This window comes from Anolis sagrei, chromosome X (assembly GCF_037176765.1).
Source record: "Anolis sagrei isolate rAnoSag1 chromosome X, rAnoSag1.mat, whole genome shotgun sequence".
Taxonomy (NCBI): Eukaryota; Metazoa; Chordata; class Lepidosauria; order Squamata; family Dactyloidae; genus Anolis; species Anolis sagrei.
The window spans coordinates 49,309,825-49,337,670 of NC_090034.1; the positions used below are offsets into that span (position 1 = coordinate 49,309,825).

General features: G+C 41.5%; 1 protein-coding gene across 1 annotated transcript; it reads left to right on the top strand.

The window, feature by feature from the left end:
* Positions 1 to 11: 11 nt before the first annotated feature.
* Positions 12 to 19,030, top strand: PRR14L (proline rich 14 like). Its single transcript, XM_067473339.1, has 7 exons — positions 12 to 115; positions 7,562 to 11,160; positions 11,745 to 11,813; positions 14,614 to 14,755; positions 15,503 to 15,612; positions 15,729 to 15,800; positions 16,092 to 19,030. The coding sequence occupies exons 2-7, from the start codon at positions 7,793 to 7,795 to the stop codon at positions 16,360 to 16,362; spliced, it is 4,032 nt and encodes a 1,343-aa protein (XP_067329440.1). The 5' UTR covers positions 12 to 115; positions 7,562 to 7,792; the 3' UTR covers positions 16,363 to 19,030.
* Positions 19,031 to 27,846: the final 8,816 nt, after the last annotated feature.

Sequence of the window (27,846 nt, forward strand, 5' to 3'; positions counted from 1 at the left end):
ACCACCGAGTGGCGGGACAGAGCGGAGGCGGAAGTGGAGGCGGCGGGTCACCGAGAGGGGCGGGAGGATAGTCGCGGCGCGAGAGGGAGGCAGGCCTCCTCGGCGGCCGAAGCAGGTAAGGATGGAGAAGCAAGAGGAGAAGAATGAGAAGCAGGAGAAAGGCTCCCACCGAGGCGCGGTCTTGGGTTCTGCCGGAAGTGGCCCCTCCCTCAGGGGAGGGGGAGGAAGGAAGGAGGGAGGGAGGGAGGAAGCCCCTTCAGAGAGAAGACCTTGCCATTCGGTGATAATACTGTTATTCTAGTCTATTCTATTCTTCTTACAGAATTTTTATAGTTATGGTATATTCATCTTATATGTTCTATTTGAAAATTATATCATTGGATTATTATGTTGTTATTTGTATTGTCGAAGGCTTTCATGGCTGGAATCACTAGGTTCTTGTGGGTTTTTTCGGGCTATAGGGCCATGTTCTAGAGGCATTTCTCCTGACGTTTCGCCTGCATCTATGACAAGCATCCTCAGAGGTAGTGAGGTCTGTTGGAATTAGGACAATGTGTTTATATATCTGTGGAATGGCTGGGGTGGGGCAAAGGGCTCATCTCTGCTGGAGCTAGGTGTGAATGTTTCAGCTGACCACCTTCATTAGCATTTGAAGGCCTGGCTGAGCCTGGGAAAATGTTCTGTTGAGAGGTGTTAAGATGTGCCTGGTTGTTTCCTCTCTAAAAAAACCCCCTCTAAAATTACTACAGCAAAACAGCAGAGAGGAAACAACCAGGCACATCTTAACACCTCTCAACAAAACATTTTCCCAGGCTCAGCCAGGCCTTCAAATGCTAATGAAGGTGGTCAGCTGAAACATTCACACCTAGCTCCAGCAGAGAAGAGCTCTTTGCCCCACCCCAGCCATTCCACAGATATATAAACCCATTGTCCTAATTCCAACAGACCTCACTACTTCTGAGGATGCTTGCTATAGATGCAGGCGAAACGTCAGGAGAAATGCCTCTAGAACATGGCCCTATAGCCCGAAAAAACATACAAAAACCATATGTTGTTATTGTTATATTAATATACAATGTATTATAGTGCTATTGCTATGTTATATGTTGTTAGATTTATACGATTTTATTCTTATAATAGTAGTTTAGAAAAAGTAGAGGAATGAGAAACCAAATTAATGTATTGTCGAAGGCTTTAGTGGCCGGAATCACTGGGCTGTTGTAGGTTTTTTTCGGACTATATGGCCATGGTCTAGAGGCATTCTCTCCTGACGTTTCGCCTGCATCTATGGCAAGCATCCTCAGAGGTAGTGAGGTCTGTTGGAACTAGGAAAATGGGTTTATAAATCTGTGGAATGACCAGGGTGGGGCAAAGGACTCTTGTCTGATTTTGTATTGTGTATACCTAAATTGTTGTAAACCGCTCTGAGTTGCCTAAGGGCTGAGAAGAGCGGTATACCAATAAAGTAAATAAATAAAGTAAATAAATTGTCTGCTGGAGCTAGGTGTGAATGTTTCAACTGACCACCTTGATTAGCATATAATGGCCTAACAGTGCCTGGAGCAAACTTTTGTTGAGAGGTGATTAAATGTCCTTGTTTGTTTCCTCTCTGTTGTTGTGCTGAGACCAAGTTGCCAATATCTGCTGGATAATGGAGAAAGGCAGGGAGTTTCAGAAAAACATCTATTTCTGTTTCATTGACTATTCTAAAGCCTTTGACTGTGTGGATCATAATAAATTGTGGCAAGTTCTTGGTGGTCTGGGCATACTAAGTCACCTTGTCTGTCTCCTGAGGAATCTGTACAAGGACCAAGTAGCAACAGTAAGAACTGACCATGGAACAAGAGACTGGTTCAAGATTCGGAAAGGTGTGCGGCAGGGTTGTATACTCTCCCCCAACCTATTCAACTTGTATGCAGAACACATCATGCGACGTGCGGGGCTTGACGAATGCAAGGCTGGGGTAAACATTTCTGGAAGAAACATTAACAACCTTAGATATGCAGATTACACCACTTTGATGGTCGAAAGCGAGGAGGAGCTGAGGAGCCTTCTAATCAAGGTGAAATAAGAAAGCGCAAAAGCTGGGTTGCAGCTAAACATAAAAAAAACCAAGATTATGGCAACAAGAATGATTAGCAACTGGGAAATAGAGGGAGAAAACATGGAGGCAGTGACAGACTTTGTATTTCTAGGAGCGAAGATTACTGCAGACGCAGACTGCAGCCAGGAAATCAGGAGACACTTACTTCTTGGGAGGAGAGCGATGTCCAATCTCAATAAAATAGTGAAGAGTAGAGACATCACATTGGCAACAAAGATCCGCATAGTTAAAGCCATGGTATTCCTCATAGTCACCTACGGATGTGAGAGCTGGACCTTAGGGAAGGCTGAGCAAAGGAAGAGAGATGCTTTTGAACTGTGGTGTTGGAGGAAAGTTCTGAGAGTGCCTTGGAGCGCCAGAAGATCCAACCAGTCCATACCTTCAGGAAATAAAGCCCAACTGCTCATTGGAGGGAAGGATAGTAGAGGCAAAGATGAAGTACTTTGGTCACATCATGAGAAGAAAGGAAAGCTTAGAGAAGACGATGCTGGGGAAAATGGAAGGAAAAAGGAAGAGGGGCCGATCAAGAGCAAGATGGATGGACGGGATCCTTGAAGTGACTGGACTGACCTTGAAGGAGCTGGGGGTGGTGACAGCCGACAGGGAGCTCTGGCGTGGGCTAGTCCATGAGGTCACGAAGAGTTGGAAATGACTGAACGAATGAACAATAATAGTAGTATATTTTCATATTATTATTATATGTTATTCTTATACTCTCCTTACTTTCTTATAATATTATTACAGATATTAATATTTTATTTTATATTCTTTTAGTCTTATGCTATTCTATATTATTATGTTATATTCTTATGTAATATATAGTCTTATATAATTGTTATACTATAGTTATATTTTTCTTATATGCTGTATTCTTATATATTATATTATATAATACTAGCTGTCCCTTGTCATGCATTGCTGTGGTCCAGTCTTGTGATTTGGAAAATAAGGCAATGAAAAACTGTTGGTTTCTAATATATGTAATGTCTTTCTGCTTGTGTGTAAACAGTATTTCTTTTTTTTTTCTTTGTCAGTGTTGGTGTAGGGATTGTCTGGTTTGCCTACTCTGGAACATGCAGCATATAATTGTCCTTCTTTAGGTGTCCCTTTCAAATCTATGATACTATATCTGTCATATACATATATATGTGTGTGTGTGCGCGCACATGAATCATGTCTATCTACCTATATCTATGGCTGGGTGGCTTTTTATCAGGAGGGCTTTGATTATGTTTTCTTGTCCTGGTGAAGGGAGTTGGACTAGTATAACTAATATAGAAGGCCTTAAGGCTGCATTTCTCAACCTGGGGATCAGGCCCCTGGGGGGTCGCTAGGGGGTGTCAGAAGGGTTGCCAAAGACCACCAGAAAGCACAGTATTATCTGTTGGTTATGGGGGTCTCTGTGTGGTGAGTTTGGCCCAATTCTATCATTGGTGAGGTTTAGAATGCTCTTTGATTTTGGGTGAACTACAACTCCCAAATGTTATGGTCTATTTTCCCCAAACTCCCATCTGTGTTCATATTTGGGTATATGGAGTATTCATGCCAAGTTTGGTCTAGATCCTTCATTGTTTGAATCCACAGAGCTCTCTGGATGTAGATGAACTACAACTCCAAAACTCAAGGTCAATGCCCACTAAACCCTTCTAGTGTTTTCTTTTGGTCACGGGAGTTCTGTGTGTCAAGTTTGGTTCAATTCCACCCTTGCTGGAGTTCAGAATGCTCTTTGATTCTTGGTAAACGATAAATCCCAGCAACTAAAACTCCCAAATTACAAAATCAATTCTTTTGAGTGATGGTCACTTGTTGGCCTGATAGATGTATTGTATCCAAATTTGGTGTCAATTCCCCCAGTGGTTTTTGAGTTCTGTTAATCCCACAAACAACCATTACATTTTTATTTTTATTTATATAGATTATAGGTTATACTAATATATTCTTATATACTATATCCTTATGGTATTCCTATATTATATTATAGTATTATTGTATGTTTTATTGTTATATATTACAGTTATATTCTTATATAGTCCACTCTTCTTCTATTATATTATAGTATTATAGCATATAAGTATATATTATTATGTTATATTATTGTTATATATTATAATCTTACAGTCTTATTATATTATATTCTTTTTGTAATATATTATATTATAAATATGTTATATTTGTATTCTTATATATAATATTCTTATAGTCATTTTATATTTATAGTCTTCTTATATTAGTATAATATAATATTATGTTATTGTTATATCATTCTTATATATTGTATTCTTATAGGATTATTATATTATAGTATAATATTATTATTGTATAGGTATATTTCTATTCTTATTGTTATAATTATATTCTTATAGTATTCTTTTATTAATATGTTATATATATAATACTAGCTTGGGTACCCGGCAAAATGCATAAGGTTATAATTTAACCCCCTAAAACTCCCATTAGTAAGATTTGTTATGTTTTTTTTCTTTCCTTCTCTCCTTCCTTCTTTCTCTCCCCCCTCCCCTTTTCTTTCAACTCAGTGTCCAGCTGTTTTTGGTGCCATGGAAGGTTGGGCTTGAGTCTATTCTCTATGACGAAGAGCCATCAGGACTTTTCCTTCCTTTTGGTCAACCAGCATTTTTTGATATTTTTTCTTTATGGCGTCGTAAAACACCTCCCCCACTTTTAGCGGTACCTAACTTCTCTAATCACAGCTAAAGCTGTCTTCGAATTGCTTAGGTAAACAATGAGCTAGGCTGACAGTTAGCAGCTCATGCCAACCTGGGGCTTCGAACTTGCAACCTTTTGGTTGATAGATCTTATAATTGCTGATGATTTACCAGCTGTGCTAAACCTCCTCTCCTAAAGGGCCTGATCTAAGGGATGCTGGGAGCTGTAGTCTGGAAGAGAGTGTGGATATGCTATTGTGTGTTTTGTTTGCCAGGGGGAATCATTTTGTGCATGCGTTGTAGCATCTTTTGGGCGGAGGTGTGTGACTTTTTAAGTCCCTTCTACTGTGTTTTTCAGTGTTTTTATGAGTGATGGTCACTAATTGGCCTGATCAGTGTATTGTGTCCAAATTTGGTGTCAAATCGTCTAGTGGTTTTTGAGTTATGTTAATCCCACAAATGAACATTGCATTTTTATTTATATAGATATTATATTTTTATTTTTATTTTATTTATTTACAGTACTTCTATTTTGGCTGTCTCACCCTGAAGGGGACTCAGTGCAGATCACAGAACACATATACGGCAAACATTCAATGCCGAGTATACAATGTCAAGACAGGCAATAGATAGGGTTAGGGTTAGGCTTATTTCTCATCATTCGGCATCTTTTGGAGGCTGTGCTTGGTTCCAGCCACAGGGGTGTGCTGTTGCTCCTCCTCCTTGCCAAAAAGTTTTCTTTCTTCGTCAACTTTTCTCCGAAACGCTGTGCCTAAAATGTTGGACGAGTGGGCTTATTAATGAAGGACCCTCCCCATGAATGTATAGCAGAGTAACTTATTAGTAGCAGTGTAACCCAGCACCAGTAACCAGAAGTGATAAAAAGAACAAAAACACACAGACCAAAGTTATATCTTCCATAGAAGGCTTTTCTTCGTAGTAAAATAATATAGTTGCACTATTTACAATAACAAGGTTTCTATAACACAAATAAAGTCCTTTATACTTCCTTCTTTCCTTCCATGCTGGGCTTCTTCCTCATGCAGATAAACAGCCTCAATCTCACAGAGCCTCCTCTCACAATGAACTTATCCTGGAGCTTCACATAGTAAGGCCTTTAACCTGGGGCTTCTTTCACCAAAGCTTCTCACGCACACTCCTCAGAACGACACTAGCTTAGGCCCACTCACTCTAACAGGCTTTGGCCTACTCATTCTCAGGAAGACACTAGCTTTGTTCCCCTGGCTCTTACAGGCTTCCACCTACTAACTCTTTCAGTGCTTGACTCACACTTTTGTAATCCAAAATAGTTAATATTTAATATTTCTTACATAAAATACCTCCCCGCTTAATGTGGTTCCTATTCATCTACTCACATTGCTGTTTTTGATCCACCAGGTGGGCAGGGGAGCGGGTCTGAAGGTCAGGAGCTCACCCTGACCCGGCTTCAAACTGTCAATATTATAATAATGTAATATATAATATTATATTATAACAGCGTTCCGTGAAGTCATGCTGGCCACATGACCTTGCAGGTGTCTACTGACAACACTGGCTCTTCGGCTTAGAAATGGAGATGAGCACCAATTCCGAGTCGGACATGACCGGACTTAATGTCTGGGGAAAACCTTTACCTTTACCTTATAATATTATAATAACACAATGATATATAATAATATAAAATATTACTCATTGATTATAGTATAATAATATATAATAATAAATCAGGCACAATTTCTCATACCTTCCAAATATATGTGTGTGTATACAACATATATATAATTTCTCATAATTTGCAAATACATACTTCTACTACTTCTATAATAATAATATATAATATAATAATACTATAAGAACAATACAATATATGATAATTTAAGGGAGATTCAGGGGTCTTTTGAGTGGAAATTAGGAGGTCTTTTGAGAGGAAATTAAGTGGTCTTTGAATGGAGATTATGAGGTCTTTTGAGGGGAAAAGACCTCATAATCTTCCTGGCAGGAGGTTGGACTGGATGGCCCATGAGGTCTCTTCCAACTCTGATTCTACGATTCTATGAAATTGGGGGTCTTTTAAGGGAAGATTATGTGGAAATTAAGGAGTATTTTAAAGGAGATTATGTGGTCTTTTAAGAGGAAATTAAGCGGTCTTTTAAGGGAAATTGTGGGGGTTTTTGAGGGGAAATTGTGGGGTCTTTTCAGAGAAATTGGGGGTCTTTTAAAGGGGGTTATAGGGTTTTAAAAAGAGAAATCAGGGTCTTTTTGAGAGGAAATTAAGCGGTCTTTTAAAGATTTAAGGGTCTTTTAAAGGAGATTTAGGTGTCTTTGGAGGGGAAATTAGGGGTCTCTTCAGGGCAATTGGGGTCTTTTGAGAAGAAATTTGGGGATCTTTTAAAGGAGATTATGGGGTCTTTTGAGAGGAAATTATGGTCTCAAGATAAGGGGTCTTTTAAGAGAAATTTTCAGGGGAAATTAAGGGGTCTTTTAAAGGAGGTTATGGGGTCTTTTGAGATGAAATTGTGGGGTCTTAATTTATGGGGTCTTTTAAGGGAGATTCAGGGGCCTTTTGAGTGGAAATTGGAGGGTATTTTAAAATACATTATGGGGTCTTTGGAGAGGAAATTAGGGAGTTTTTTTAAGGAAAATTGGGTTCTTTGGAAATTGATTTTGGGGAGAAATTTGGGGGCTTGAGGGGAAAAGTGGGGGGATTTGGGGGGCTCTTTGAAGGGGAGGTAATGTATTGGGGAGAGAGTTGGGGGTCTCTCACTCAAGCTTTTCCCTCTGTTTCCTCCACCAGGGAAAAGAAAAAAGAGCAAAGAGGAGGTACCTCCCCTCCTTCCGACCCAGGTGATGAAGAAGATGAAGAAGGAGGAGGCTCGTAATGCTGTTCACTGGCCTTTCTCCTGGCTCCCTTTGAGGAGGTGAAGTGGCCAAGGCTTCTAAAGATGGACTCCGGGGCACCGGGGCCGCCCTGATTCCAGGAGAGGGATTCGGGGCGTTGTCATTGTCGTCTTCTCCTCCCTCTTTGATGTCGGCCGTTTTGGTGCAAGAGCCCTATGTTGCTCCCCGGGTCCCGAGTACGAATCCGGCTGAAGAGGAAGAGGCCTTGGCCGCCCTCTGCTGCAAATGGGGCCCCAAAGAAGAAGCCACAGAGCCCTTGACCCCCGGGAACCCCCTCCAATCCGAAACAGGATTGGCATCACAGAGGACAGCCCAGTTGAGTGAAGGTTGGAGGTCGGAGGTTGCAATCCCCATTTTCGAAACAGCCACCTTGCCATCCCTTGAGCCGCTGAGCCTCATGGAAGACGCTGAGACGATAGGATCAACACCTTGCAATTTGACGGACGCCGGAGAACGTTCATGTTTTCAGAAGGATTGGAGAAACAAGAATCACTACACTGGCGAAAATGGGGTTATTGTGGACACTTCCCTTTATTGGGATTTTGGAAGCACAGGTACAGACCTTCTTGAACTCGTTTGTGGAACAGAGGGGCAAAACTCTGGAATCGAGCTCCTGGATGAATGGGGCTCTGAAATAAAGATGGAAGACGATTGGAGCTGCGAAGGTCTTTACAGCGAATGTGAGGAAAAAGTGGATCATTCCTATAGTCGCCTTGCAAAATTCTATGGAAACGGAAATGGTGGAGCGACAATAGGTAGAGAAGGAAATGGCGTCTCTCATGACCTTGGCCTTCTGCCAACCAAAGATGGATCCAGGGCGGATAGTGTGGCTTTACAAGATGGTGTCCCTCCCCTTGGAAATATCCTTGTTCCACCAACTGGAGATGGATGTGTTGAGAATCTACAAACTGGCTTCTCCTGCAATCTCGTCCTTTCACCAACCAAAGATGGATCCATGGTGGAAAGTGTGGCTGTACAAAATGGTGTCTTCCCCCTCCAAAATATCCTTGTTCCGCCAACTGAAGATGGATCCCTTGAGAATCTACAAAATTGCCTCTCCCTGCTCCAAAATGGCATCCCTCGCGACCTCAACCTTCCGTCAACCAAAGATGGATCCAGGGCAGATAGTGTAACTTTAAAAAATGGCATCTCCCCCCTCCAAAATGGTGTTTGCCCTCTCCAAAATGTCCTTTTTCTGCCAAGTGGAAATGGATCCAGTGCAAATCTACAAAATGGTGGCTCTTGCCAGCTCAACCTTCTACCAACCAAAGATGGAGCCCTGGCGGATAGCATCACATTACAAAGTGGCACCCCTCCCCTCCAAAATGGCGTCATTCCATCAGCTGCAGGTGGATCCAGTGGCAGTGTTCCTCTTCACAATCACACCCGCCTGCTAATAAGAGGGGGATCCATGGAAAGTAACACAGCCTTGCAAAATGACGTCTCCCCCCTCCAGAACATTGTCCTTCCATCAACCGAAGATGGATCCATTGAGGATAGGATAATTTTTCAACATGGTGTTCCTTCTCTTTGCGATCCTGTCCTTTTGCCAACCATAGACCAGGGTATGAATAATCAGATATCTCCCCTTCCGATTGATGGAGAATTGGCTATGTTGGACGAAGGAAGCAAGACCCTTTGCGCAGAAAGGAATTCTTTCAGCTATAATTTAAACATCAATTCCCATTCTCCCCCACTCTACTGTGACCCTGAATCAAATGAAAGTGCACTGTCGCAAGAGAAATGTCCAGAGACAACCAAGATGGCCAACGAGGCTGACATCACTTCTGCTGTGTCTCTTGATGGAGAACACCTTGGGGTCTGTAGGATGCATTTGCCCCTTAATGAAGAAATGCCACCCACGAGTCAAAATGGCAGCAATAATGAGATCAGTAGCCTTGAAACCAGGACAAAGAATATGGTGGAAGCATTGAGGCCTAGTGTACCATACATAGATGATCTCTGCTTGGTCCTTGAGACATGTACCATTTCAGAGGGCCTCAAAAAAATTACGGAAAGGGATGTTGATGAAATTATTCAGATTTCAGTCCCTAAACCTGATGAAACCCAACATTTTATCCCAGAAGAACGACAAATAGATGATAGGACTCAAACTTCGTTCCTCAAACCTGAAGAAACTCAAACGTCGCCCGATGGAGACTCCTCTCTGAAAAAAAGACCTGATCCTTCAGAGCCTTCAATGGAGCAAACTGAGTTGCTGACCTCTGCATTTCCTGCCGACAAGGAAGAAATCGCACAACCTTTTAAGGAGCTGGAAAATACCCCAAAATTTGACGATACTATGTCTGACGATCCCTCTGAAATAACGAGTTTGGCCTTACAAAATGGACGCTCGCTTCCAGATATCTTGATGTGTCCTCCTCTGAAATGCCTCAGGGCTGTATCTTCTTCCAATCGAAAGAAACGGAGGAAAATACTAAAAACCGAGCGCCCTTTTGATGGCTTTTCCAGAAGAATGGAGAGCATTAGAATTAATAATAGAGCCCTCCATCTACATTGGGGGTCGCCAAAATGGCTGAAAATATCTGCGGAAAGCTCCGGAAACAATCAACGATTGTTAAGCAAACCGATTCCTCCTCAGATTGTTCAGTCCGTTCACAGCGATTGCCCTCTTCGAACGATAAAGCACCCATTTAGCTTACCGAAAATGGCCGCAGAAGTGCCACAAACATCTCCATGCAATATGGATCCTCCCAGAAGGATGACTGGACAGCGTATCACCTCCTTGGTGGACATTTTCAAGCCTAGCAAATGCACTGAAGAGATGAGCCTTTTGAGGAAGCTGTCTGTACTCGCCAATACAATTTCACCCCCTCAGAGGTCGAAACCCGCCTTGAATATCCCCAGATTCGGACGCAAAATGATACCAGATCTATTATCATCTGTTGTGAATGCGAACGTTCAGAAGTCCAATTTGCAGTCAACTTTCTCGTTATTTCCTCTTGAATCGGATGGCTTTTGTATCTTGGACCTGAGGTCGAAATTATCCTTTGCTACGCCGTTGTTCCAGTTCAAAATGGTGCCTGTTCCCATACAGAAATCGACGCCAACTTGGAAAGAAACAGCCATGCAGCTGCCCTTTGAGTGGACATTCTCAATTCTCTTTTCCCAAAGTATTACGGGGCCAATCCTGAACTTGTCCCCTGTGAAAAAAGATGGTGGGTGCCCCGTTGGACTCCAGACCATTCTGGCGCTGTTCTCGCCAGGTTATTCTCGCCTCTGGGCCAGAAAATTACGTTTCCCAGTTCGGCGGCTCACCTTCTTCCAGTTCACTGGGGCTTCAAAGGACCCAAACCCGCCACACTCCAATATCTTTGCATCCTTGCTTTCCACTACTTTTGACAATGGACTCCCCGCATGGAGACAGTTCGACCCTCCTTCCTCCGAAGTCCCACCTATCTGTTCACCACAGGAAGCGACCTCTGCGATTTCAACCTTTCCATCACCATGGATGTGCCTCAACCTCCAGAACAGGTAAAATCATCACCATCATCATCATCATCATCCTCCTTTCTATATTGCCCCCTTGTGGCCATGTCTAAGCATTGCATCCACATATAACTACAGAACTAATCCATTCTATCTCTGTGCTGTGGTGTTCATTTTGGGGGGCGTATTTTCAAACCGTGGTGGGTTTTGTGCTCTAAATACCCCAATAAATTTAAGTTGGAGAATAACTGATATATCCACCACCTTTTGATCCTGATCCAGTTATCCCAGATAGGAACCTTTGCGAAACAAACAAACATGTATGTTTGGGGTCAGCCTATTTTTACATCAAAGGCGAATTCAGGGCATGAAAATCTTATGAATGTTTCAGTTTTATATATACAGTATATATGTAATTAGATATATATATATATATATATATATATATGAATGTATAGATGCTTTTCCTTTCTTATTGGGTTGGAAGAAGCCAAACCAAAGGATAGAGGTCAGCTTTCCATGGAGAATGTTCCAATTTCCTTGAGTTTAGTTTGTCCCAGGGAGCCTCTACACTGCGGAATTAATCCGGTTTGACACTACTTTAACTCTGCTTTCTTCTTCAAACCCAGCACTACAGTGTTACCCCCAGTGACCGGAAAGTCGATGGAACTTCCTGTTTCTCCAAAGAGTAATACTAGGTGAATCTCAAATATTTTATTTTCCCAATCCCCAAATCCCCATTGATTTGTCATTGTCTTCTCTAGGCATTTCCCAGGTCCTGTGGTGCAACTCTATGATATCCCTGCACAGGAAGTCCTTTCTTTCCATAGTTATCCCAAGTTTCAACTGCTTAAAGTAGTCCTCTCTGGAGATTTCCTTAGTCCTCCCAGGCAATTCTGTGGTATTCCTGTTCAAGAAGTCCTTCCTTTCCATAGGGTTTTATATTATTTATAGCTTTGTCTGTCTATTTTCCACCAAATATGTCCCTTCTAGGCATTTTCTAGGTCCCCCAATGCAATTCTATGGAGGAAGTCCTTCATTTCTGTAGAGCAGGGGTCCTCAAACTACGGCCCGCGGGCCACTTCTGGCCCACCAAGGGCACTTATCTGGTCCGCGGAGGAGGAGCGCCCCCCCCCCCCACAGTGCCCTCTCAGGCCACCCTCTCAGTGCTCCTCCCTTGGCTGGCTCACACAATCTGTCAGGCCCGATGGGCAGCGTGAGCCAGCCACGGGCAGGTGCCCCACGTGGCTAATCCCCGCGCAAAGCTCCGTGGCTGGCGAGGGACTTCGTGCGGGGACAGGCCGAGCGGTGCTCTTCCTCCCTTGGCTGGCTCACACTGTCCATTGGGCCCGATGGGCAGCATGAGCCAGCCAAGGGCAGCTGCCCCGCGTGACCTATTCCCGTGCAAAGCTCTGTGCCTGGCGAGGGACTTCGCGCGATGACAGGCCACACGGTGCTGTGACCCCCTTGGCTGGCTCAGGTAATCCATCAGGCCCGATGGGCAGCGTGAGCCAACCAAGGGAGGCTGCCCCGGCGCTCCATGCAGTCATGCCGGCCACATGACCTTGGAGGTGTCTAAAGACAACGCTGGCTCTTCGACTTAGAAATGCAGATGAGCACCACACCCCAGAGTCAAACATGACTGGACTTAATGTCGGAGGAAAACCTTTAACTAGGAACGTTGGGTTTATATATCTGTGGAAGATCCAGGGTGGGAGAAAGAACTCTTGTCTGTTGGAGGTAGGTATGAATGTTTCAATTGGCCACCTTGATTACCATTTCATGGCCTGACAGTTTTTAGGGGGATCCTTTGTTGAGAGGTGATTAGCTGGCCCTGTTTGTTTCTTGTCTGGAGTTCCCCTGTGTTTGAGTGTTGTTTTTTATTTACAGTTATAATTTTAGAGTTTTTTTTAAATACTGGTAGCTAGATTTTGTTCATTGGATTATCTGAGTCCACACTGCCATATGATCTAGTTTCGTGTGGATGTTACACAGCTGTGTGGAAAGGGCCCCATTCTCTGGTCCATGGAATTGATGCCTAAAATGAAGTAGAATTAATCTCTTCACTGCACACCTACAACAGATGATACCAGTGACAAATTCACAGGATTTGCCATTCTCTGGTCTTGGAATTTGCCATTCTCTGACCCACACACCTACAGTGGATGGTATTAGTGATACAGTTGCAGGATGATTGTTGCACTTTCCTTGCGCTCCCTTCAGGATATATTGCACTCATTGAGCCTGAACCTCAGCTATTTATTTATTTATTTATTTATTTAGTACGCTTGTATACCGCCGATATCTCAGCCTAAAGCGGCGACTCATCGCGGTTTACAACAACAATAAAACAACAATATTCCAATTAAAATATAAAACACAACATATACATTTCACAGTATTGGGCCACCAATACAGACCAATGCATCTCTTAGTTTAGCCATGATCCTGATTCGTTGTCAGTAATTGCCGGTCCTAGGTCGAGAATTCCTTGCATCGGGTTAATCGAAAGCTTGCTCGAACATCCAAGTTTTCAGTTTTTTACGAAATACCATCAGTGAAGAGGCTGTTCTTATCTCTATAGGGAGGGCATTCCAAAGCCGAGGGGCCACCACAGAAAAGGCCCTATCTCTCGTTCCCGCCAACCGCACCTGTGAAGCAGGCGGGATTGAGAGAAGGGCCTCTCCTGAAGATCTTAGGGTCCTGGTGGGCTGATAGGTCGAGATACGTTCGGATAGATATGTTGGGCCAGAACCGTTTAGGGCTTTAAAGGCCAAAGCCAGCTATGTTCGTTTCTCAGCCATATTGTTTTGATGTAATTTATGATTGTGATTGTTTTTATATTTTATCTGATGTTTTTAATTGTTTGTGTTTTATTTGTAATTTTTGGGCTTATCCCTTGTAAGCCGCCCCGAGTCCCCTTGGGGAGATGGTTGGCGGGATATAAAAATTAAGTTGTTATTATTATTATTATTATTATTATTATTATTATTATTATTATCCATTCTCTGCTCCTGGAATTACTGCCTAAAGCAGACTAGAAATAGGGAGATTTCCCATTCTCGGATCCCCTCACCACACACCTACAGCAGATTACATTAGTCATACAGTTGCAGGATTTCCCATTCTCTGCTCCTGGAATTACCGCTTAAAGCAGACTGTAAATAAGAAGATTTCCCATTCTCTGACCCCCTCACTACACACCTACAGCAGATGATATTAGTGATAGGATTGCAGGATTTCCCATTCCCTGCTCCTGGAATTACTGCCTAAAGAGGGCTAGAAAGAACCCCTTCTAAGGGTCCTTCCACACAGCAAAATAAGATATGTGCAGTGTGCATAGGAATTTTTTTAATTGATTTTTTTTTTAAAAAAACTATAGTCCGGCCCTCCAACAGTCTGAGGGACAGTGAACTGCCCCCGTTTAAAAAGTTTGAGGACCCCTGCTATAGAATTTTGTTATGAGACTTTTCCTGTTGCGGTCTTTCCCCTTCCCAGGTGGGAGCCTTCCTTTTCTGCCTCAATGCCGACCTGCCTGTCGACCCCAGAACCATCTTGGTCCTGCCTTCCGGCCCCGACGTTTTCTGTCTGTAATTCATTGGAGGAACTGGAGGTCCCTGTCCCTACTCCCCCTCAGACCGTGAGTTCAGGACTCTCTATAGGAATCTCCTAGGTTCTCCAGTGCAACTCTGTGGCGTTCCTTGCGCAGGAAGTTCTTCCCACCCATAGAATTAGATCCTATCCTGGGTTTCGTTTATCCACATCTGACAAAATATTTCCCCTCTGGACATTTTCTAGGTCCTCTAGTGCCAGTCTATGGTATTGTTGCACAGGAAATCCTGTATTCCAAAGGAAATGAGCTATTCATGGCCTTCATTCTCTGAAATATGTCCTCTCTGGGTTTCTCCAATGTAGCTCTATGGTATTATTAGACCACAAGTCCTTCCTTTCAAAAATATTTGTATATATATGTAATATTATATATTCATATAGTGTCTTCTTCTAGAAGCTATTACTATTACTACTGCTATTACTACTACTATATTGGCATTATAAGAAAGGTTAAAGGGGACACAAACATTATTATTATTATTATTATTATTTCAGTATTAGCTATAATGTTAAATATCCATGTCTGAAAAATTGTGTCCTCTCTATGCATTTTCTAGGTCCACCAGCACACTGTGATGCTCTTGGACCATGAATCCTTCCTTTCAATATCATAATTTCAGTATTTTACCCATATTTTCATTTAACCAAAATATGTCCGTCCTAGGCATTTCTTAGTTTCTTCAGTAGGAAGAAGGAAGTGATAATAGTGAGTAATCGTGAAGTAGATACCGAGAACCGTTCTGTATTCCTGTATATGCTTCTCCTTTGCCCGCAGACCGAACCAGAGAAGAAGAAGCCAAAGAAGGTCTCACAGATCCGGATCCGGAAAGCGATCCCGAAGCCAGATCCCAACCTGACCCCGATGGGCCTCCCAAGACCCAAAAGGTGGGATACATAGGCTACATCTATGGGAGATGTAGTCCTTCCGGCCCTGATAATGGGTTGAACAATAGACAAATTGGGTGCCATCTTGAAATACCATTTTCTTGAACCTTTCCCAGGTTACAGAAGACCGAGTTCAGCTTGGAGGAGATCTACACCAACAAGAACTACAAATCCCCTCCAGCCACAAGGTTTGAACCCTGCAGCAGGAAGTGGTGTCATGCCACTTCCTGTTTGGATCATATGAGAGGGATGTGTAGCTAGGCATCTTTTTAATCTAGGGAAAATTATGGAAATGAGTCTTGTAAAGAGTGAGAGATTGAAAATGATGGGATTCATGATTTGGTTTCTACTTCGGGCCTCCATAGAAGCTCTTCCGATAGAGTGGTGAACATCGACCATGTTTCCTCCCTTTCAGGAGCCCCTTCTCTCCTTGTGAGTGCCATCTTGTAATTCCCCCTTCCTCCTGTCTCTACTTCCAGGTCCCTGGAGACCATCTTTGAGGAGCCAAAGGAGCGTCGCGGGGGGGCCTGGGTGTGGGTGAGCCACCAGAAGCGGAGGCGTGTGCTGGAATTCCCGGACTTCACACTCCCCAGGAAGCGCCGGCTACGAGGGAGGCTCCACCCTGCCAGCCAGGGTTTCACTCGGGCCCAGAAGGCTGCTCTGGGCGGGCGGGAGCTGGACGCCCTCCTCCTCCAGAGGCTGACCGACCTCGAGGCCTTCTGCGCCCAGCAAGATGACACAGAAAGCTGAGGCTGGATCACAGCCCTACAATGTTCCTCTGCATTGCGCCCTTGTCTCCTTCCCAAATCTGATCAGCGAGTCCTATCCAGACGAGGCATCTTCCTCTTGGATGAGGGTTGCCGATTGGCCTTTCAAGGTGGACTCTGATCCAAAGGAGAGCCGGCGATTGGTTTTTCAGTTTAGCCGCCATCTTCATCCTCATTATGAATTCCTTCCTTCCATGGAAGTCTTCCATATTGGCCACTCATCATCTGCAGTGGTTAATTACTTACTTCTACTGTCAATGGAAGAACTCCTATTTCTGAATGTCCTCCATATTGGCCACTCGTCCTTCTGATAGTGTGGGGAGCATTTCACCAGGGGATCAAGGAAATGCCTAGAGAGGACTAATTTAGGCAGTTGAAACTTGGGGTGACTATAGAAAGGAAGGACCTCCTGTGCAGGAAGTGACCAGATCGTTTTGACGGTGGAATCCAAGCAAGGTCATTTACTCTTATATGAGAGTTGGTGATCGGTCTTTCAAGATGGCTGCTGTTTTCATCCTCATTAGGAGTTAAGAGAGTATTAAGTGAATTATTTTCTTCTATGGAAGTCCTCCACATTGGCCCTCGCCTACCCAAAATCGATTGTCATCTTTCAAGATGGCCACTGTCTTCATCTTCATTATGAATTTCTTCCTTCCACATAAGTCTTCCATATTGGGTACTCGTCCTTCCTGAAATCGATTGTCATCTGTGGTGATGTTCATTACTTCCTTCTACTATCAATGGAGGATCCCCCGTTTCTAAGTGTCTTCCATGTTAGCCATTCACCATTCCCGAAATGTTGACGAGTCCTATCCAAACGAAGTCGTTTCCTCTTAGACAAGAGTCGGCAATTGGCCTTTTAAGATGTCCACTGTCTTCATCTTAATGGGATGATATTGTTGAGTTTCCAAGATGATGTCCATGGTGTAGCGAATTCCTTCTTTCAGTGGCGGGTCACCCGTTTCCTTATGTCTTCCATATTGAAAATGCAAATCGTCAATTGTTCTTTCAAGATGGCTGCCTCCTTCACCTTCATTGGATGAAATCATTGAGAGCTGTAAAGGCATCATCCGTGGTGAAGTGAAGTACCTTCTTCATCCATTGTCTTTCCAAGATGGCGTCTGGCCTAAAAGGGCGTCGTGGGTTGTCCTTTCAGGATAGCCACAATCTTCATTCTGCTTGACATTATGAAGTGAATTACTTCCTTCAATGGAAGTCCTCCACTCATCCTTCCCGAAATCAATCGACTCCTAGTAATGAAACCTGTCCAAAGAAAGTCGTGATTCTTCCTTGTCCTTTCCAGATGGCCGCTGTCTTCATACTCCACCAAGAGTTATGGCTGTGGATATTTTTTTAAGATGGCCGCCGCCCACTGCAATGTTCATCCTTTCCGCTTCCTGTTTGCAGAGGTTTTTCTCATTTCCTTATGAATGGGTCGCATCTGGAAAAATCCCATTGATTTAAAGAAGAAAATCTGAATATTTTGCTCCAACGAGTCCCGCAATTTAGTATATTAATGTTGTATTTCATGAACTTTATTTTTCTTCTAATGTTTTGGGGTCTCGTTTCTTTGACAAACGAGCCTGGAATTAGCACTTTTTTCAAATCAATAAATACCTCCATTAACAAGCTCTTATCAACCCAACAAATTAATGAGCTATAATTAATAGTAATTACAGAAAGAAACCTTCGGCCTTAAAAAACTGAAATTATACACAATTGTGCCTGAAAATGATATATATACCAGAAATAGATTTTTCCCCTATTAGTTTGTTCAATTTCCATTATATATATGGACACACACACACACGCTTTTTTAGAAGATTTGTCTAGTTTAAGATCCTTTCAGTCATCTCGTTTTTTATTATTTTCGGAACCATTATTTTTTTTCTTTCCTTTTTTGGGGGGGATTATTGTTATTTTTTCCCCATAATGTTCTATTTCTCATTTTCCCTGCGATACAAGCCAACCCCATTGATGATTAATTCATCCATATTATAGATAGAGAGAGAGACAGAGCCTTTGCATACCCTATTTTTTTTGTCATGAAGTTTTCCACAATACGATGTGCAATCTGATCCCATTTATGATGGATTGATCTCGCTCTCTCTCTCTCTCTCTCTATATATATATATATAGCCTTTTCACACCCCACTTTTTTCTAATTAAGCTCCCCCCCCCCCCCAATGTTCCAAAACATTCTAGAACGTTCTGTTTCCCATTCTTTGCATCCTGCTTTAATGTGAATGTTTTTCTTATTTTTGGTCTTACAATATTTTTTGCATTTTTTCTTTTTCAGAATATTACGAAATGTTCCATTTCTCGTTTTTTCTGATAATTTTATTTTATTACAGCTTTCTTTTTTGAGATTATGAACTGTTGTTCATCAGTAATGAGATTTTGTTAAATTTCTGGGTGAAGATCTAGAGAAAATAAATAAACAAAATAAAAGACTTGGTTTTTTAAGAAATACAATTGAATATAAATTTGCACAATTTATTTCCCTCATGCCATGGATTTTATTTTTAATTAATTCTAGTAAATAAATATTGGAATATTGAAGACTTCCTCATTTCCTCTCCTTCTTGTTTTCCTTGTATTTAAATTATGGAAAATATATTTAAAGATATTAAAAATGATTGACATTTAAAGTATGTGTGTGGTTTCTTTTGGCAAAACAATCTGATATAATTTTTGTTTATTGCATGAAAATAAATGGTAATATTGAGGTTTGAGGTGGAATACATTTTTATTTTATATTTTTATTGCTTTTTATATTTTATTTTAAAAATATTTTTATATTTTATATTTTTTATATTTTCCATTTTATTTCTTTATATTATCTGTGTGTGTGTATATATACACACACACACACACACACACACACAATAGTTCACCTACATTCTTCCCAAAACTCTTGTTCAGTTGCTGATCAATTCCTGTTTGCTGTGTGCCATAGGAAAGGGTTAAGGGAGAGGCAGTGGGCGGGGTCATGCAAATTTCACAGCTATGGAAAGAGTAAGGAACCCTGTGATGCCCATCTGGAGGTAAAACCAAAAATCTAAGAAGATATTGTGCCCGAATGAAAGCATTCCTTGAGTGGTGGGCAGTATGGTGTTTGAGGAGGACATTGGCAGGAGTTGGGAGACATGTTCATGGCCCCGGCTATAACCTGCAATGTCCTTGGAGGGAGGGCTTTTGGTGGCTCTTCGGCACTGTGTGCCATAGGCCTGTTTGTGGAGGCGGGAGGCTGTCTGTGTAAGTGGACACCTCCGCTACATACATATACATTTTCACTTTTATTAGGTGTATTTTATTTTATTATTACATATTTTTATATTTTATTTCTGTTTATAGTTTAATTCTTCCTATATTTTATTATTTATTTTTATATTTTACTAGCTTGGGTCCCTGGCGTTGCCCGGGTTATTTGAAAAAGTCATTTTTTAATTGTACAAAATGTATAAAGTTGTGGGTGAACCCCCTGAATCTCCATCAGTGGTTAAAGTTTGTCATGTTGGGCAAGTTTGCTCTCTAGGTGCATCATCGGAGGAGTTCAGTGTGCTCTCTGGCTGTAGGGTAAACTCTAACTCCCACTATGGTGAGTCAGTCCCCTCAAACCGCTCCAGTAGGATTGAGTTAGTCATGGGGGTTCTGTGTGGTCCAGTTCCATCATCGGTGGTCACTTTCTCTGGTTGTGGGTGAACTGCAACTTCCGGAAATTAAGGTCAGTTCCCCCCAAACCTCTCCAGTAATAAAATTTTGGCCTATTAGGTATGTGTGCCAAGTTTGGTCCAGATCCATTGGTGTTTGGGTTCACAGTGCTCTCTGGAGGTAGGTGAACTACAACTTCCCCAAATCGGGATGAATTTTCCCCAAAGACCTCCAGTATTTTTTGCTGGTCATCGGGGCTCTGTCAAGTTTGGTCCAATTCTATCTTTTGTGGAGTTCAGAGTGCTCACTGATTGCAAGTGAATTATAAATCCCAGTAACTACAATTCCAAAATGACTAAGCCAATTCCCCTCAAAACCCACCTATATTCAAATTTGTGCATATTGGGTATGCATGCCAAGTTTGGTCCAGATCCATCATTGTTTGGGTTCATAGTGCGCTCTGGGTGTAGGTGAACTATAACTCCTATGAATCCCTCCCAATACCTCCAGTATGTCTTGTTGCTCATGGAGGTTCTTGTGCCCAGTTAGTTACAGGTCCATCGTCGATGGAGTTCAGAGTGCTCTTAGATTGCAGATGAACTATACATCCCAGTACCTACAACTCCTGTAAATCATGGTGAATCCTCCCCAAACCTCTCTAGTGTGTTCAATTCCTCTGATCCCACTAATCAATTCCTCTGTTTGCTGTGTGCAAAAGAAAAGAATAGGAAAGGGTTAAGGGAGAGGTAGTGGGGTGGGGTCATGCAGATTCCACACCAATGGAGAATAAGGAACACTGGGATGTCTGTGGTGGAGGAAACACATGAAATATAGTGTGAAATGATCCCTGTATGAAAGCCTTCCCTTGGGTGGTAGGCAGTGTGGTGCTTGTGGCAGGGCTCTTGGACATGTTTACGGAGGTTGTCGTAACCTGCAATGCAATTAGAGGGAGGGCCATTGGTGTCTCCTGAGTAGTGGGAGCTATACATATGTGTGGAACTGAGAGCCTATCTGTGAAAGTGGACACCCCAGCCACAAACACACATACATACTGTATTTTCACTTCTATTATCTATATAGATTTCTTTTTATATTTTACTTTTTGTACATTTCATTTTTCTATTTTATTTTTTTCTATTTCATTTTTCTATTTTATTTTTATATTGTATTTCTTTTTATATTTCGTTTTATATATTTCTTTATTCATTTCTTTTTATATTTTACTTTTTAAATTTCATTTCTTTTTATAGTTTATTTTTTACGTTATTACTTTTTATATTTTACTTTTTACATTTCATTTCTTATATTGTATTGCTTATTTTATTTTAATTCTTTTTATATTTTTATTTATTTATTTACAGTATTTCTATTCCACCCTTCTCACCCCGAAGGGGACTCAGGACAGATCACATAACACATATACAGCAAACATTCAGTGCCATTACACACTGACAGGACAGACACAGTGCACACATACAGTCAGAAAAAAAAGTATTTAGTCAGATATCAATTGTACCAGTTCTCCCACTTCAAAAGATGAGAGAGGCCTGTAATTGACATCATAGGTAGACCTCAACTATGAGAGACAACATGAGAAAACACATCCAGAAAATCACATTGTCTGGTTTTTAACAAATTTATTTGCAAACTATGGTGGAAAATAAGTATTTGGTCCATAACGAAAGTTCATCTCAATACTTTGTTATATATCCTTTATTGGAAGTGACAGAGGTCAAATGTTTTCTGTAAGTCCTCACAAGATTGGCACACACACTATTGCTGGTCTGTTGGCCCATTCCTCCATGCAGATCTTCTCAAGAGCTGTGACGTTTTGGGTCTGTTGTTGGGCAACACAGACATTCAACTCCCTCCAAAGGTTTTCTATAGGGTTGAGATCTGGAGACTGGCTAGGCCACTCCAAGACCTTGAAATGCTTCTTAAGAAGCCACTCCTTCGTTGTCCTGGAGGTGTGCTTGGGATCATTGTCATGCTGAAAGACCCAGCCACGTGTCATCTTCAGTGCCCTTGATGATGGAATAATAATAATAATCATCATCATCATCATAAACTTTATTTTTACCCCGCCACCATCTCCCCAATGGGGACTCGGAGCGGCTTACATGGAGCCAGGCCCAAATAACAATTACAATAAAGAAAACCAAAACACAACTGAAAACACAAACAATAAAAAACATCATCTATATCTATATAAATGCTCTGTGCATAATGAGTACCTTAAAAACAAAAGAACCTCTGAACGAAATCACACCAAGTTTGGCAACAAAACGTCTCACAACACAAGGAGTGACCATCACTCAAAAAATTATGATTTTGTCATTTGGGAGTTGTAGTTGCTGGGATTTATGGTTCACCTACAATCAAAGAGCCTTCTGAACTCCATCAACGATGGAATTGAACTAAACTTGGCACACAGAACTCCCTTGACCAACAGAAAATACTGGAAGGGTTTGGTGGGCATTGACCTTGAGTTTGGGAGTTGTAGTTCACCTACATCCAGAGAGCACTGTGGACTCAAACAATGATGAATCTGGACCAAACCTGGCACAAGCGCTCAATACGCCCAAATATGAACACAGATGGAGTTTGGGAGAAATAGACCTTGACATTTTGGATCTGTAGTCACTGGGATTCAGAGTTCACCTACAAAGAGCATTCTGAACCCCACGAACAACAGAATCGGGGCAAACTTCCCACACAGAACCCCCATGACCAACAGAAAATACCTAATGCCATCCAGTCCAACCCCCTTCACCAGGGCAAGAAAACGTAATCAAAGCCTTCCTCACAAAGAGCCATCCAGATACAGATAGATCGATATGATTCACACTCACAGATATAGTATCATAGATTTGAAAGGGACCCCTGAAGAAGGACATTTATATGTTGCATGTTCCAGGGTGGGCAAACCAGATACTCTCCACATCAACATTGACAAAGAAACAGCAAGAAATACTGTTTACCCACAAGCATAAAGAAATGACATATATTAGAAACCAACACTTTCTCATTACTTTATTTTCCAGACCAATAGACTGGGCCACAGCAACGCGTGGCAGGGGACAGCTAGTAATTACATAAAACATATGAATACATAACAGTATAAGAATTACAATAGACACAGGCACAGAAACAATGGGCAGGTTGCATGTAATGATTAAAAAACAAACTAATTAAAACAAGATAAAAGAGAGAAGCAGATAATATGCAGAGTAGTACTCATGGCAGGGGTTGTGGAGTCAAGCTTTCCCACAAGGGGGGGGGGGGGGGGACGGGACACATCTACTCCAATAACAGATGGAAGGAGGTTTGCACTCAAAATCCCACGATACATGACCACATTCATTCTTTCATGTATACGAATCAGTCGCCCTGGTCTCTCCAAAGCATGATGTTGCCACCCCCATGCTTCACAGTAGATATGGTGTTCTTTGGGTGCAACTCTGCATTCTTTCTCCTCCAAACACAAAGAGTTGTGTTTCTGGCAAACAGTTCTCCTTTTGTTTCATCTGACCATATGACATTCTCCCAATACTCTTCTGGATCATCCAAATGCTCTCTAGCAAGCTTCAGTCGGTCCCGGACATGTACTGGCTTAAGCAGGGGGGCAAGTCTGGCACTGCAGGATCTGAGTCCCTAGCAGTGGTGTAGTCTGTTACTGATGGTAGCCTTTGCGACGTTGGTCCCAGCTCTCTGCAGGTCATTCTCTAGGTTCCCCCATGTGGTTCTGGGATTTTGTTCACCGTTCTTGTGATCATTTTGACCCACATTTGGTTCAATTCCATCTGACCTGAGTCCTTTGGGAGAGATAGAGCAGAATATAAATAAAGTTTTATATCATCATCATCATCATCATTGGTGGAGTTCAGAATGCTCTTTGATTGTAGATGAACTATAAATCCCAGCAACTACAACTCCCAAATGACAAACTCAATTTTTGAGAGATGGTCACTCCTTGGGTTACTAGTTGTCTTGTGGCCAAATTTGGTGGCAATTCGTCCAGTAGTTTTTGAGTTATGTTAATCCCACAAACAAACATTACATTTTTATTTATATAGAAGATTCCTTTTTTGTATTTCTTTATTTGTTTTTGTATTTCATTTATGTTCATATTTTATTGGTGACAAAATATTGATGTTTGAGATCAGAATACAATAAAATTATGAGCAAAACAATAAAAGAAAATACAAATATCAAGAAAGCACTTCAAAGGTAAATTCATTTTGTTAATTAATTTTAATTAACGAACGACGTTTCATCCAGAAATTAAGGCCGTAAAGAAAAATAATTACATATATATATACCTCAATATTTACTTAAATGGTTGACACATGACCCTCATTTGGCAAACTAATTACTATACATCGTTGGGATGATTTAATTAACATGCGGTTGAAAATCCCAGGGATGACGAGCACATAAACACTAATTAATTATAATTCTTCCGCCCTTCATCCAGAGCCAGACTGTACACAGATAATGCTCAGGAATGTATCTATAATAATTATATATAATGTATATTAAATTATTATATATACAATGTACACACACACATACAATCTCTATATAAATAAAAATGTAATGTTCGTATGTGGGACTCAAAAAACAGAACTCAAAAACCACTGGACAAATTGACACCAAATTTGGACACAACCCAATGTATGTCCTTCACTCAAAAAATTGATTTAGTCATTTGGGAGTTGTAGTTGCTGGGATTTATAGTTCACTTACAATCAAAGAGCATTCTGAACCCCACCAACGGTGGAATTGAACCAAACTTGGCACACAGGACTCCCATGACCAACAGAAAATACTGGAAGGGTTTGGTGGGCAGTGTCCTTTGGTTTTGGAGTTGTAGTTCACCTACATTCAGAGATCACTGTGGACTCAAACAATGATGGATCTGGACCAAACTCTACACGAATATTCAATATGCCCAAATGTGAACATTGGTGGAGTTTGGGGAAAATAGAATCCTGACATTTGGGAGTTGTAGTTGCTGGTATTTATAGTTCACCTACAATCACAGAGCATTCTGAACCCCACCAACGATAGAACTGGGCCAAACTTCCCACACAGAACCCCCATGTGGGCCACAGCAACGCGTGGCAGGGGATGGCTAGTAATATATAAATAAATAAATAAATAAATAAAATTTATATTATATTTTATACTAGCTTTGGGACCCAGCGATGCCCAGGTTATTAGAAAAAGCATTGTTTGTTTTTGGATGTTTGGTAATATCAGTTTGGTAATATGCAACACCTTTAATTTGAAAATAGTCTCTCCTTTTGTTTTTTTTTATGAATCCTTCTATTAGAAAATGCATAAAGATGTGGGTGAACTACAATCTCCAAAAATTGTGGGTAAATCACACCCACACCTCGTCAATTGTTAAAGGTGGGCATGTTGGGTCTGTGCCAAGATTAGTTGTCAGTTGAGTTCATGAACCACCAGTGGTCCGGAAGAACTAAACTACAGTCTGCGGCCTCAACAATAGGGACTGGTCTCGCGAAACTCTTTATAGTGCCAAGGCAACGGGAGTGGAGAGGCTGACTACCCACGAAAGGAGTGTCTATTTTTAGGCCTGTTCCTGGGAGTATTTGGGGTGCTGATTCAGAAATTTGCATTGGATAGCCCACATCAGCTCTAGATTATTAATTATGGCATATGTTCTGTATCAGACCCCTCCCCCCCCCCAGCACCAACTGCTGCTTTTGGGAGGGGGGCAGAGGACAGTTCCATCTTGTCTCCTGTGCTATGCTAGTCTATATAAATAAAAATGTAATGTTTGTTTGTGGGATTCACAGAACTCAAAAACCACTGGGGGAATTGACACCAAATTTGGACAGCATATACCTAACAACCCAATGTATGTCCTTCACTCAAAAATTCACGCAATTTTTTTTATTTTGTCATTTGGGAGTTGTAGTTGCTGGGTTTTATAGTTCACTTAAAAGCAAAGAGCATTCTGAACTCCACCAATGATGGAATTGAACCAAACGTGGCATACAGGACTCCCATAAACAACAGAAAGCACTAGAAGGGTTTGGTGGGCATTGACCTTGACTTTGGGAGTTGTAGTTCACCTACATCCAAAGAGCATTGTGGACTGAAACAATGGAGGATCTAGACCAAACTTGGCATGAATATTCCATATGCCCAAATACGAACACAGAAGGAGTTTGGGGAAAATAGACCTTGACATTGGGGAATTGCAGTTACTGGGATTTATAGATCACTTACAGTCAAAGAGCATTCTGAACGCCACCAATGACAGAATTGGGGCAAACTTTCTACACAGAACCCCCATACTTAAGGCCATCTAGTCCCACTCCCTTCACCAGGGCAAGAAAACGTAATCAAAGCCCTCCTGACAAAGAGCCATCCAGCCATAGATATTTTTGTTGTTCACTCGATCAGTCATTTCCGACTCTTCATGACCTCATGGAACAGTCCAGGCCAGAGCTCCCTGACAGCCGTTACCACCCCCAGCTCCTTCAAGGTCAATCCAGTGACTTCAAGGATACCATCCATCCATCTTGCCCTTGGTCGGCCCCTCTTCCTTTTTCCTTCCATTTTCCCCAGCATCATTGTCTTCTCTAAGCTTTCCTGTCTTCTCATGATGTGAGCAAAGTGCTTCATCTTTGCCTCTACTATCCTTCCCTCCAGTGAGCACCCGGGCTTTATTTCTTGAAGTATGGACTGGTTGGATCTTCTCGCAGTCCAAGGCACTCTCAGAACTTTCCTCCAGCACCACAGTTCAAAAGCATCTATCTTCCTTCACACAGCCTTCCCTATGGTCCAGCTCTCACATTCGTAGGTGACTACGGGGAATACCATTGCTTTTACTATGCGGATCTTTGTTGCTAGGGTGATGTCTCTACTCTTCACTATTTTATTGAGATTGGTCAATGCTCTCCTCCCAAGATGCATCTCCTGATTTCCTGGCTGCAGTCTGCAGTAATCTTTGCACCTAGAAATACAAAGTCTGTCACGGACTTCACGTTTTCTCCATCTCCCACGTTTTTTCCCAGTTGTCAATCATTCTTGTTGCCATAATCTTGGTTTTTTTTATGTTTAACTGCAACCCAGCTTTTGTGCTTTCTTCTTTCACCTTGATTAGAAGGTTCCTCATATCCCATAGATATAGATAGATAGATAGATAGATAGATATGATTCACACACACACATAGTATCATATATTTGAAAGAAGGACAACTACATGTTGCATGTTCCAGAGTAGGCAAACCAGACAATCTCCACATCAACACTGACAAAGAAACAACAAGAAATACTGTTTACCCACAAGCATCAACACATTACATATATTAGAAACCAACACTTTCTCATTATTTTATTTTCCAAATCACCAGACTGGGCCACAGCAATGCGTGGCAGGGGACAGCTAGTAATATAATATAATGTAATGTAATATAATATATTGTATATACATATAATATTTATAATATTATAATTTAATACAATATAATACTAATAATAGTATGATATTATCATTATATATTTTATATTACATGTATTATTACTAACAATATTACAATATAATGGTATAGTACAATATAGTAATATATAATACTGATATTGTACTATGCTAATAATATAATATATTGTATGTATATAAGCCGCTTGTAAGCAGCTCTGAGTCCCCTTCGGGGTGAGAAGGGCGGCATATAAATAAATAAATAAATAAACTTGAGCTGATGTGGTCTATCCAATGCAATTTTCTGAATCAGCACCCCAAATAACCAAACCGAATCTAAAGTTGACCAAAAAC

Coding starts and splice junctions, on each gene's coding strand:
- PRR14L (XM_067473339.1), top strand. CDS start 7,793: ATGTCGGCCGTTTTGGTGCAAGAGCCCTATGTTGCTCCCCGGGTCCCG. Junction 11,161..11,744: donor TGCCTCAACCTCCAGAACAG/GTAAAATCATCA, acceptor CTTCAAACCCAG/CACTACAGTGTTACCCCCAG. Junction 11,814..14,613: donor TCTCCAAAGAGTAATACTAG/GTGAATCTCAAA, acceptor TCCCCTTCCCAG/GTGGGAGCCTTCCTTTTCTG.